Raw genomic sequence first — 14302 nt, 5'->3', positions numbered from 1 at the left:
CTCATAGATTCTGCCACATAATTGTTGCTTTAGTATTACTGTAAATAAGACCTAGTGCATACAATTATAAATACTACTCAACACCCCTCCCTGATCTCAGCCCACTTCGAAATTTCCTGAACTATATTATTGTGGGGATTGTCTTTATTCTTTTACACACTACTCCTATTTACTAATCTTTTTTCCCACCCTACCTCAGAATCTGACCTCCCACAGCCTCACAGCTTTCTGGATCCAACTAACAATCCTTTCGTCCCCAATAAGAGTCTTATCTTCTTTCCATCCTTTCTAAAACGTGGCTAGTGGGGTGGAAGATCATGGTTAACACTATATGTAGCCAAAGGATATCCCATCTCTTCTCTACTGGCTGCTACTGTAAATATCATAGAATACTGTCTTGCTGTCTTAAAGCATTTTGCCTTACTCCTCCAACTGATCACAAAAAGGAGTAGGGGGAAGCTGTGAACACCAGGATACATGAAGGAGACTGCACCACTGAATCTCACAGGTATTCTACCACAGAAGTTCACCCCATAATCACAGGGAACCAGAAGAGATCAATTTAAGAAACAGAGGCTAACAAGAAGAGCCTCATGAATAATGAGAAGACAAAGAAACAATCCCCAAATGAAGGGAAAGGAGGAAGCCTCAGAAAGAATGCTAAATGTAATAGAGGCAACTCAACTATCAGATATTGAGTTCAAAACAATGATTATCAAGAAGCTCAATGAACTCACAATGAGCTACCAGAAACTACAGGGAAGCTACAACGATCTCACTGCAAACTATATCAGCATGAAAAAGGAAATAGAAACTATCAACAAGGGCCAAGAGGAAATGAAGAATGCAATTTCTGAACTGAAGAACACAGTAGAAGGAATGAAAAGCAGGATCGATGAAGCAGAAGACCAGATCAGCGAGTTGGAGGACAAAGTAGAAAAAAACACCCATAAAGAGCAAGAAAAGGAAAAGAGGCTCAGAAAGAATGAAGAGGGATTAAGAGAAATGCAAGACAATATGAAATGTAATAATATCCATGTAATAGGGATACCAGAAGGAGAAGAAGAAGAGCAAGTGATAGAAAACCTATTTGAAAAAGTAATGAAGGAAAACTTCCCTAATTTGTTGAGAGAAAAAGTCACACAAATCCAGGAAACACAGAGAGTCCCAATCAAGAAGAACCCAAAGAGGCCTACCTCAAGACACATCATAATTAAAATGGCAAAATTTCAAGACAAAGAGAGAATATTAAAGGCAGTAAGGGAAAAGCAGGAAGTAACATACAAGGGAGCCCCAATAAGGCTAACAGCTGACTTCTCAATGGAAACACTCCAAGCCAGAAGAGAATGGCAAGAAATATTCCAAGTAATGAGAACCAGAGGTCTGCAACCAAGGCTACTTTGCCCAGCAAGGCTCTCAATCAAGACAGAAGGCCAAATAAGAAGCTTCTCAGACAAAAGAAGTCTAAAAGAATACACCTCCACCAAACCAGCTCTGCAAGAGATGCTAAAGGGACTGCTTTAAGGAAAGGAAGGAAAAGAGAGAGAGAGGGAGGGAGGAAGGGAGGGAGGGAGGGAGGGAGGGGAAGAGAGAGAGAGAGAGAGAGAGAGAGAAATGTACATGAATGGCAATGAATAAGTACCTATCAATAATAACCTTAAATGTAAATGGATTAAATGCTCCAATCAAAACACATAGAATAGCTGAATGGATAAGGAAACATGATCCACACATATGCTGCCTACAAGAGACTCACCTCAGGATAAAAGACCTGCACAGGCTGAAAGTGAAGGGCTGGAAACAAATTTTCCAAGCAAATGGACAGGGAAAAAAAGCCAGGGTAGCAATACTCATATCAAACAAAATAGACTTCCAAAAAAGGGCCATAAAGAGAGACCCAGAAGGTCACTTCATAATACTCAAGGGAACAATCCACCGAGAAGACATAAATATTGTAAATATATATGCACCCAACATAGGAGCACCCAAATACATAAAGAAAATCTTAGAGGACTTCAAGAAAGATATGGACAGCAACACAATTATAGTGGGGGATTTTAACACCCCACTGTCAAAAATGGACAGATCTTCCAAACAAAATATCAACAAAGATATCATGGCATTGAACAATACTCTAGATGAAATGGATTTAACTGATATATACAGGGCCCTCCATCCCAAAGAAGCTAAATACACATTCTTTTCAAATGTACATGGAACATTTTCAAAGATAGACCACATGATAGGACACAAAACAAGTCTCAACAATTTTAAGAAAATTGAAATCATACTAAGCATTTTCTCAGATCACAAGGGACTGAAGCTAGAAACCAACCCCAAGGAAATAAACCCAAAACACTCAAAATCATGGAGATTAAATAGCATGCTATTAAACAATGAATGGATCAAGAATGAAATTATGGAATAAATCAAAAGGTTTCTGGAAACTAATGAAAATGAACTCACAACAACCCAAAACTTATGGGACACAGTGAAGGCAGTCCTGAGAGGGAAGTTCATAGTGATACAGGCATACCTAAAAAAAGATAGAAATTTTTCAAACAAACAACCTTACCTTATGTCTACAAGAACTTGAGGAACAACAACAAAGACAGCCCAGAGCAAGCAGAAGGAAGGAAATAACCAAGATCAGAGCAGAATTAAATGACATAGAGACTAAAAGCACAATTCTAAGGACCAATGAGTCCAAGAGCTGGTTCTTTGAAAAGATAAACAAAATCGACAAGCCTTTAAGCAGACTCATCAAGAAAAAAAAGAGAGAAGACCCAAAAAAACAATCAGAAATGAAAGAGGAGAGATTACAACAGATACCACAGAGATACAAAGGATTGTACAAAATTACTACGAAGAGCTGTATGCTAAGAAATTTGAAACCCTAGGTGAAATGGACAAATTTCTAGAAAAATATAATCTTCCAAAACTCAATGAAAAAGAAGCAGAAAGCCTGAACAACCCAATAACAGCAAAAGAAATTGAAGCAGTAATAAAAAAACTCCCAACACACAAAACCCCTGGACCAGATGGTTTCATAGGAAAATTCTACAAAGCATTTAAGGAAGAGCTAACTCCTATCCTTCACAGACTATTCCAAAAAATCCAAAAAGATGGAAGACTCCTAAACTCTTTTTATGAGGCCAACATCATCCTAATTCCAAAACCAGATAAAGACACAACAAAGAAAGAAAACTTCAGGCCAATATCGCTGATGAACATTGACACTAAAATCCTCAACAAAATACTGGCAGAGTGCATCCAACAATACATTAAAAAGATCATACACCATGACCAAGTGGGATTCATTCCAGGGATGCAAGGAATGCATTTGCAAATCAGTAAATGTAATACATCACATAAACAAAAGCAAAGACAAAAACCACATGATCATATCAATAGATGCAGAAAAAGCATTTGATAAGGTACAGCACCGATTTATGATAAAAACACTCGGCAAAGTGGAAATAGTGGGAGCATTCCTCAATATAATAAAGGCCATATATGAGAGACCTACAGCCAACATCATACTCAATGGGCAAAAATTCAAATCTTTTCCACTAAGATCAGGAAGAAGACAAGGCTGTCTACTTTCATCACTTCCATTCAATATAGTATTGGAAGTTTTAGCCACAGCAATCAGACAAGAAAAAGAAAAAAAAAAAGCATCCAAATCAGAAAGGAGGAAACAAAACTGTCACTGTTTGCAGATGACATGATAGTGTACGTAGAAAATTTTATAGACTCCACCAAAAAACTGCTTGACCTAATAAATGAATTTGGCAAAACAGCAGGATACAAAGTCAATATCCAGAAATCAAAGGCATTTCTGTACACCAACAATGAAACAGCAGAAGCAGAAATCAAGAAAAAAAAATCCCATTTGAAATAACAAAAGAAAAATAAAATACCTAGGAATAAACCTAACCTAAGAGGTAAAAGACTTATATGCAGAAAACTACGTAACACTGAGGAAAGAAATCAAGGAAGACACAAACAAATGGAAACATACACCGTGTTCATGGATTGGAAGAATTAATATCATCAAAATGTCCATACTACCCAAAGCAGTTTACACATTCAATGCAATACCCATTAAAGTACCAATGGCTTACTTCACAGACATAGAACAAACACTTCAAAAATTTATATGGAATCATAAACGACCCCGAAGAGCTGTTGCAATTTTGAGAAAGAAGAGTAAAGGGGAGGAGGGATCACAATAGAGTAAAATAGAGGGATTACAAAAGAGTAAAGAGAAGAGGAGGGATCACAATACCTGACACTAAACTATACTACAAGGCCACTGTAATCAAAACAGCCTGGTACTGGCATAAAAACAGGCACATGGACCAATGGAACAGAACAGAGAGCCCAGAAATAAACCCAAGTCTCTATGGTCAATTAATATTTGACAAAGGAGGCAGCAACATAAAATGGAGTAAAAATAGCCTTTTCACAAATGGTGTTGGGAGAACTGGACAGCTACGTGCAAAAAAATGAACCTTACACAAAACCTTAAACCTTACACAAAAATAAATTCAAGGTGGCTAAAGGACTTGAACATAAGCTGTGACACCATTAAAGTCCTAGAGAAGAACGTAGGTAGGAAAATCTCAGATATTTCACGCAGAAATTTTACTGACATGTCTCCTAGAGCAAGGGACATAAAGGAAAGAATAAACAAGTGGTACCTCATCAAAACAAAAAGCTTCTGCACAGCTAAAGAAAACAGTATCAAAATAAAAAGAGAACCAACTGTATGGGAAAACATATTTGCCAATGATGCCTCAGACAAGGGTTTAATATCCAAAACATATAAAGAACTTACACGACTCCACTCTAAGAAAACAAGCAACTCAATTAAAAAAATGGGCAAAGGACTTGAACAGACACTTCCCCAAGGAGGACATACAGAGGATCCAAAGACACATGAAATGATGTTCAATATCGCTAGCTATCAGAGAGGTTCAAATTAAAACCACAATGAGATACCACTTCAGACTGGTCAGAATGGCCATCATAAACAAAGCAACAAACAACAAGTGTTGGAAAGGCTGTGCAGAAAAGGGGACCCTAGTGCATTGTTGGTGGGACTGCAGACTGGTACAACCACTATGGAAAGCAGTATGGAACTTCCTCAGAAAACTAAAAATGGATCTACCTTTGACCCAGCAATTCCACTGCTGGGACTATATCCTAAGAACACTAAAACACCAATACAAAAGAACTTTTGCACCCCAATGTTCATAGCAGCACAATTTACAATAGCTAAGTGCTGGACACAACCTAGATGCCCATCAGTAAATGAATGGATCGAAAAACTATGGTACATTTACACAATGGAATTCTATGCAGCAGAAAGAAAGAAGGAGCTCCTACCCTTTGCAACAGTGTGGATGGAACTGGAAAGCATTATGCTAAGTGAAATAAGCCAGGCAGTGAAAGACAAATACCATATGATCTCATCTTTAACAGGAACCTAATCAACAAAACAAAGAAACAAGCAAAATATAACCAAAGACACTGAAATAGAAGACAGGCTGACAGTGACCAGAGGGGAGAGAAGAGGGAATTTCAGGGGAGAATGGGAAGGGTTTACAGGAACAAATTTAAAGGACACATGGACAAAAACTAAGGGGAGGGTGGTAATGGGAGGGAAGCGGGGAGGGATGGGTGGGTGGGCTGGAATGGGAGTAAAAGGGAGAAAACTGTACTTGAACAATGATTAAAAGAAAAAAAAATACAAGGAAAAATCTGAGAAACTGTCACATCCAAAAAAGCCAAAAGAGACATAACAACTAAATGTAGTCATGTACCTTATATGGGATCCTGAAACAGGAAAAGGACATTAGGTAAAAATAAGGAATTATAAGTAAATTATGGACTTTAGTGAGTAATGTGCAATATTGATTTGTTAATTATATCATGTGTATCATTTCAACCTATTAATAACAGTAAAAACTATGGGGAGATTTGTAGAACTCTGTGTTATTTTCTTAATTTTTTTTCTAAATCTGAAACTGCCTTTGCCCTGGATGAGTAGCTGAGTTAGTTTGAGCATCATCCCAATATACCAGGATTGTGAGTTTGAACTTCCTGATACATATATCAGTCCATCAGGAAGCTATCACAATTATAAACATATATGTACCTAACAACAGAGGCTTAAAATACAGGAAGCAAAAACTGACAGAATTAGAGAAATAAGTAACTCAACAATAGTAGTTGGAGAGTTCAATGTCCCACTCAATAACATATACAATAACTAGACTAAAAACTGATAGGATGTTTACAGAAGACTAGAAGAACAGTATAAACCAACTGTAGAATATTCCACTCAATAATAGCCGAGTATATATTTTCAAGCACACAAGAAACACTATTTGAATCCTTACCCAAGAACATGCTTACTGATTTTAGACAGAAGGTAAGGAAAGGAGAGAGAGGGAGAGAAACATCAATTGCTTATCTCTTGCATGCACCCTGATTGGGGACAGAACTTGCAATGAAGGCATGTACCCTGACCAGGAACCGAACCCACATCCTTTCCATTTATGGGATGATGCTCCCTCTAACTGAGCTACACTGGCCAGGGCAAGAAATATTTAAAAAAATAGACTATATGCTAGGCTATAAAACAAGTTCCAATACATTTAAAAGGATTGAAATAGTACAAAGTATGTTCTCCAGTTGCAATGAGATAAGTAGATGATAGATAGATAGATAGATAGATAGATAGATAGTCTACTGGTTCTGTTTCTCTGATTGAACCCTGACTGATACAACTTATACAACACTAAAACAATGATAGAACTTACAAATTTTTGAGAGAAAGCGAAATATCAATTTATTATTTCACCCATCTATGCATTCATTGTGATTCCTGTATATGCCCTGACCAGGATTGAACCTGCAACTTTGGCATATCAGGATGACACTCTAACCAACTGAGCTATCTGGCCAGGACTATGATAAAACTTTTATAAAACAAAAAATGATAAATTGATTGGGCTTTATAAAACTTAAACACTTTGGGGCTTAAAAGTCACCATTAAGACAATGAAAAGACAAAAGAAAACATCCCTGGCTAGTGTGGCTCAGTGGATTGAGTGCCAGCCTGTGAACTGAAAGGTCACTGGCTTGATTACCAGTCAGGCACATGCCTGGATTGCCGGCCAGGTCCCCAGTTGGGGGCATGCAAGAGGTAACTGGCCAATGTATCTCTCACACATCGATGTTCCTCTTCCTCTCTTTTTCCCTCCCTTCCCCTCTCTCTAAAAATAAATAAATAAAGTCTTTTTAAAAATTGAAAGAAAATGAAAAGTCAAGTTACAGTCTGGGATAAAATATTTGCAAATCACTTTATCCAGAGTATATAAAGAACTCCTAAAATTCAATAACAAAAATGAGTAAATATTTGGATAGATACTTCATCAGAGAAAATATGGCAAAGGCTAATCAGCACATGAAAGGGTCCTTAGTCATTAGAAAAATACAAATTAAAACCACAATGAGATGCCATTTTACACCTATTAGAAATGGTATAATAGAAAAGACACTAACAAGTGTTGTTGAGGATGTTGAAAAACTGGAACCCAAATACATTACTGATGGGACTGTAAAAGGGTGCTGTCAGATGGGAAATCAGTTAACAATTTGTTAAAAAATTAAACATAGGTTTACCAGCAATAGGTAAATGGCCTAGCAATTTTACTCCTAGGTATCTACTCAAATGAAAACCTATGTCCACACAAAAACTTATACATGTTGTTCATAGCAGCATTATTCATAAGAGCTAAAAATTGGAAACAATCCAAATGTCCATGAAATGGTAAGTGGGTAAAAAAAAGTGGTATATGCAAATACCAGTATTCTATTGGAAGGAAATGACCAATACATCCTATAACATGGTTAAACCTCAAGAGCATTATGCAAAATGAAAGAAACCAGACCTAAAAGACCACATATAATATAATTCCATTTTATGAAGTATCCAGAAAAGGAAAAATCACTTGAGACAGAAAACAGATTAGTGATTGTCTGGAGTGGGGGGTGGGAATGAATATTAACTACAAATAGGCATGAGGGATCTTTCTGGGATGAAGAAAATATTCTAAAATTGGATCTTTCTGGGATGAAGAAAATATTCTAATATTCTAAAATTCATGAGTTGTACACTTTAAGTGTGTATAAATTATAACTCAATAAAGACTGTCTTTTAGAAAAGTAAAATTGGGGAGGGTGGGAGGGGGGACTGGATTGGGAGTAAAAAGGAGAAAGCTGTATTTGAACAATGATTAAAAAATAATAATAATAATAATAATAAAGAAAAGTAAAATCTATTTCCAATGTCTTAAAGCAGGCTTACTTATTTTTTTCTTTTGTTGATTCTTTTCTTCAAGCAAAATGGCAGTAGTTCGACTCAGTATCTTGACATTGCTCTCAATTGCTTTGAATGTTTCTGGTAAAAGCTCCATTTGTGCTATCCAGTAGTGGTGTTCATCAATGTCAAATTCGGTCATCTCAGACAAAATGGCATCTTGAAGAGAGTAAGAAAATTACTTTTGTGCAGAAAAATAAATAATTGTAGCCCTATGGGCATGTAATACTGGCTAACTACTCAATGTTGTAGTATTGGGGAATATAAGTATCTCACGCTTATTGCTATTCTGAGCCTTTTCTCTGTGAGGAAATGAAAAAGGAACAGATTTAGAATAGAAGGTTAAACAGTTAAGTCTTGGACATAAAAATATGAATCAAGTTAAAAGATGTCTATTTAGTTTAGTTCCATGACTCCAGGGAAGTAGGTATCTAAAATGTGAACATGTGTGTTAATATTGGGGATCTAAACCCCAATAAACTCCTTTGGTAAGTAATCTACTATTTTATAACCGCTGTTACTTGAGATTTTCTTGCAATCAAATGAAATTACTTTTTTTTGCATTCTTAGAGTTTATTCACTTTTTCATTCAACCAACATCTTCTCTATCATTTACTGTTCTAGATTTTGAGGATAAAACATTAAATAAAACAAATTCCTTGACTTCATACTGCTTACATTCTAGTGAAAGGAGACAGACAAAAAATAAAAATAAAAATATTAATTATATAGTATATCAGGCCTTGGCTGGTGTGGCTTAGTGGATTGAGCACTGGCCTGCAGACTAAAAAGTCACTAGTTCAGTTCCCAGTCAGGGCACATTCCTGGGTTGCGGACCAGGTCCAGGGTTGGGGGTGCATGAGAGGCAACCAATTGATGTATCTCTCATACATCAGTGTTTTTCTTCCTCACTTTCTCCCTCCCTTTCTGTCTCTCTAAAAAATAAACAAATAAAATCTTTAAAAATAAATAAGTAAAAAATATAGTATGTCAGTTGGTAAGAAATGATATAGACAAAAATAAAAAAGAGTGAAGAGTAATGGACAAGGGATAGGGAATGGGATGGTCAGAGAACAGCGTATTTTATTTTCCATTTTTGAAGATGTTTAATAGCAGTGTTATTTTCTATTAAAGAAAAACGAAGTTCAAATGCCTAACAATAACTATATTTAACACTTGATATATATATATAGATATATATATATAGATATATATAGATATATATATATAAAGGCTGCTGAGTAGATACTGGATTTAAACAAAGGTACTGTAAGTATGATTCATTATAATTTATGAATTAAAAAAAAGTAATTGTCTGAAAGAGATAGTAGAAATTTATTTTCCAGTACTCTTTAATTTGGATCCCTCCCCTCCCCCACCCCACTGCCTGCCAACTGAGCTGACTTCCCATATTTAAACCAAAGTGATGATTCTCTGCGAGGCAGATTTTGTCAGTCTCCTTTCATTAGATTCTGTTCTCTAGCTCTTTCATTAACTTTGTGGTTTTCCTACAAATGACACACTACCAGCCACTGGTTCAGAGGAAAGAGAATACCTCATTTTAAAGTAAGATACAAGCAGAGAATGAACCATGTGGCTACTGGTGGAAAATGTTCCAGGCAAGGTAACAGTAAACATAAAGGCAAAGGGCAGGAACATGCTGACATGCCTGAAGCGAAACAAGGAGGCCAGAATAGCTGGCACTAAGTGAGCAAGTCCTATATTCTTACTGTTTTATTCTTGTGAAACAGAGGACAGCTGTTCTCTGAATAACTCCATAGTCATTTCTTTTTCTAGCCTTCCTCTAATCCTTCAGAATTTACTTATAGATTCTGTTCTCTAGCTTTTTCATTAACTTTTGAAAACTTACTCCATTCTTTCAGCCAGGCCAGGATGTGGACAAGTGTCTTTTCTTTAATTTCAACAGAATTAGCATGAGCAGCTATTTTCCCCAGGAAATTTACTCTCCATTTCTTATGTTCTGTAAGGGAGATTTTCCTTCTAGGGTACACATTCTCATCAACAATGTAGGGTCTTATTTTCTGCTGCACAGTTTGCATTATATCAGCCAGCTGCATATTAATGTCCTATAAGAATAAGAAAGGGGAATATATTAATAAATTCTCAGTTTGACACTAAGCTTTGGTCACCTCTCTTGCCAGAATGTGACAGTGACTATTAAGCAATGCAATCAAAGCCCTGTTAATTCTACCTTTAAATGTGACAGTGACTATTAAGCAATGCAATCAAAGCCCTGCTAATTCTACCTTTACTGTGGGGCTCAGATTTTCCCTCTTCAAATTTTTTTCTGCCCTCATCATCCTAGCATTACTATAATAGAATGAAAAACACACTGGCTTTGAAACCATGTATGGGGTGATCCAAGATGGCTGCAGAGTAGGTGGAAGCTATACATAACCCCAGTACCAAACTGGATTTACTGCTAAACTATAGAGCAATCAACCTGAATGACCAACTGAAGGACAACTAAATAGGAGTATTGTAACCAAGAATTTATAGAAGAAGCTACACAGACTGGTAAGAAGAGTGGAGATGCAAGAAGGCTGGCCACTGCACCCAGGTGCAGTGGCTAAGACAGAGGGATATCTTAGCTTCAGAAGACCCAAGGAGCATGAGGTCTTAACCCCATGCCAGGACCCTCAAACCAGAGCATCAGGGCAGGGAAGAGGATTCTGCATAGCATCTGGCAGCAAAAACCAGTGGGGACTCTGTCTGCTGGAAAGAGGAATGATCTACTAGATCCCAAGTGCTCTCCTAAAGGGCCAACAAACAAGCACTCACTCTTGGGTACTCACCTGGGGCTCTGGTAGAGGAAAGGTCACTCAGGGCATACAGAAGTTACAAAGAAAATCTGGGTGGCAGACCCTGGAGAGATCTAAAGGGTCAGCTTCTGAGATCCTAGTCCTGTGTCAGCATCCCACACCACCCTCAGGCACCATCTCCCAGGGTTGGGCACTCCTGTCTTTTTTTTTAAGTAAATGTATTTCTTTTTCAGTTTGTTTGTTTGTTTATTTGTTTGTTTATAGAGAGACAGTAAGGGAGGAAGACAGAGGGGGAGAGAAAACATGAGAAATATTGGTTGGTTACCTCTCATATGCACCCCAACCAGGGAGATTAAACCTGCAACCTAGACATGTGCCCTGACTGAAAATCAAACCAGTGACTTTTTGCTTTGTGGGATGATGCCCAATCAACTGAGCCACATGGGTCAAGGCAGTACTCCTATTCCTGTGGCAACAGCTGGGAGAGTGCACTAAACCAGTCCTCCAAATACTGGCTATACCACCTTGCCATGCCTGAATCCAGCAGAAAGGACTGTTGGCTGCACCCAAAATAGACCTGGCATGCACTCTTTTTCTGGAGAAACTATAGGAAAACTCTTAGATAGTCATTGAACTGTGTGATTTTGGAACAGGGATAATTTTCCCCCCTCTTGCGAATTCGTCAAACACCATCCCCAGTGGAAGACTCCCTTGTCAAGGTCTTTGGTGGTAAAGCTGCAGAGCTAATGGGAGGTGTGCAGCTTGCTCCCATACACCCACTTCCTTTGGGGGTGGGCCTGCACCACCCCCAAAGGAGGGCTGGCTTGATCTGCATTCCCAAATTTCCCTGGCCCAGTCCTGCTGAGCTCAGTTCCACAGGGTGAATGGGGCACAGCTCAGAGCTGGGACCTATGGTGTGAACCGTTTGGAGCTTTCCATTGGGGTCTTTGGCAGTGCAACTATGGAGCTAGGGCCAGGTGTGCAGGTAGCTTTCCTCTCATAGGCCAGCACCACTCCCACCAGAAGACTGCCTTGACCTGCTTTTATAAGGCCAGCCGGCCCCATGCTGTTCCATGGGAGAAAGGCGGCTCCACTCAGAGCTGGGACATTTGGAGTGCATCTCCCTCAGAGGCTCCAATTTGGGGCTCAACCAGGCATCACTACAGAACTAAGGGGAAGAGTGCAGCTCCCCCTGCCCCTGTGGCCCAGGTGATGGCACCCAAAATGGAAGGCTTTCTTAATCTCTGCCCAATTCCCAATGGCCCCCTCCTGCCAAGCTTGCTCCTGCAGCAGGGACAGGTGGCAACACCTACCTAAACCTGTGGTGTGCTCCTCCTGAGGGAACTAGAGTTGGAGACTGTAGCAGAGACTGAGTGGTATGTCTTTGGAGGAGGGGCCACATTTTCCCCATTGAGTGCCTGACCACACTGCCCCCAAATAGCGGAACCACTAGCCCCATCCTACCATCCTGGTTACCCTGCCTTACCAAGCTTGAGCCATGTGGAAGGATCAGTGGGGCATGGCCAGCTTGGACCCACCCTATACAGCCTTTCTTCACAAGACTTTGGAGGAAGTCCTGGCAACCTCAGGGTGGGGTGGGGTGGAGTAGCCAGCAGGTGGATGCAAATTTTGGACTTTTATTCATTGGCCCCAAGCTCAGAGCTTCAGGAAGCCAGTCCTGGTACACAGCCCAGTCCCTCCACACACACCAAGACCTAGAAGACACAGCCACAAACAGAGAATAGCATGATAGCTCCAGACAGGTAGCCCAAGGACAGTTACACACAACATCTGAAGTCAACCTGCACTGGATCCCAGGCCAAGAGGTCCCAAAGCCAACACAACTGGTGGTGGGCTTTGAACCACACCAGAGCTCAACCCAACTAGTCACATAAATGACACAGCCAAAGGGAGACTCCAGTAGACACCATACCCTGCTGGGAATAACTGTCCCTCAAGGAGCAGTCTCTGAAACAGATGACTCATAGTGGTGAATAAGGTCTATTCATATAGTCAGCCAGCCTGAGGGTTAACCTTCCCCATGAATTGGACAACAGAATTTCAGACAACTACAGCAGGGGAAGGCACATAACCCACCCAAGAATAATTTCTGGAGCACCTAGCTAGGGTGATCTAGAAGACTGCACCACTGAGATCCATAGGGTACTTATATCAGAAAGCCCTCATAACAAGTTTGGGAGTCATAGCAGATATACCCAATACACAGAGACAAACCAAAAAGGCAGACAGAATGGGGAGACAAAGAAATAGGCCCCACCTCCAGGCAAGATGAGGTGTAGGTAGACACACTGCCTCCTCCCACAACCAAAAGAAGGACAACAACAATTTAAAAACAAAAAACAACCAGAACTGACAGAAAATCAAACTGTATGGAAGTCTGACTACCAAGGAGTTAAAGAAGACACATCCATCCAGACCTGTAGGAGAGGTGGACACTGCCTGTCTGGCAGAGCTGCTGGGTGAAGAGGACTCTCAGCAAAGGACCAGGGAGGGTAAGGCGGTGGCTGGTGGAACAGCAAGGTGGTCCAACATTTATGAGCAGATGAACCAGGAGGAACACCTGGGGAGCAAGACAGACCACATAACCCAGAGCTCAGGGAAATAAAGCCTCAAACCTCTGATTGAAAACACCTGTAGGGGTTGAGGCTGAAGGAGAAACTCCCAGCCTCAGAGGAGAATTCATTGGAGAAACCCACAGGGTTCTAGAATGTACACAAGCCAACCCACCCAGGAATCAGCACCAGAAGGGCCCATTTTGCTTGTGGGTAGAGGGGAAGGGACTGAAATCTGGCAGAGAGCAGAGCAAGAGCCATTGTTCCCTCTTGACCCCTTCCCCACATACAGTGTCACAACACAGTGGTGTGGGTTATCCTGCCCTGGTGAACACCTAAGGCTCTGCCCCTCACTGTGTAACAGGCACATCAAGACAAAAAAAAAAAAAAAGCCCAAATGAAAGAACAGATCAAAGCTCCAGAAAAAATACAACTAAGTGACAAAGAGATAGCCAACCTATCAGATGCATAGTTCAAACCACTGGTGATCAGGATGATCACACAATTGGTTGAATTTGGTCACAAAGAGATGAAGAAATGAAGGCAATGCT

The 14302-nt window shown here is 39.7% G+C and overlaps 1 protein-coding gene across 1 annotated transcript in view; it reads right to left on the bottom strand.

Annotated features, from left to right (window-relative positions):
• FAM186A (family with sequence similarity 186 member A) overlaps positions 1–14302 on the bottom strand; it is a 108453-nt gene that overhangs the window by 72047 nt on the left and 22104 nt on the right. Inside the window, exons 2-3 of the mRNA XM_045829388.1 lie at positions 10266–10482; positions 8384–8554 (exon numbers count right to left, since the gene is read on the bottom strand). Of these exons, the coding sequence (XP_045685344.1) occupies positions 8384–8554; positions 10266–10482 (388 nt within the window). The remainder of the gene's footprint in view (positions 1–8383; positions 8555–10265; positions 10483–14302) is intronic.

The sequence above is a fragment of the Phyllostomus hastatus genome, unplaced genomic scaffold (genome assembly GCF_019186645.2).
Source record: "Phyllostomus hastatus isolate PE091 unplaced genomic scaffold, TTU_PhHast_1.1 phas_scaffold_93, whole genome shotgun sequence".
Lineage (NCBI taxonomy): Eukaryota > Metazoa > Chordata > Mammalia > Chiroptera > Phyllostomidae > Phyllostomus > Phyllostomus hastatus.
This window is presented reverse-complemented; position numbering and strand designations above follow the sequence as displayed.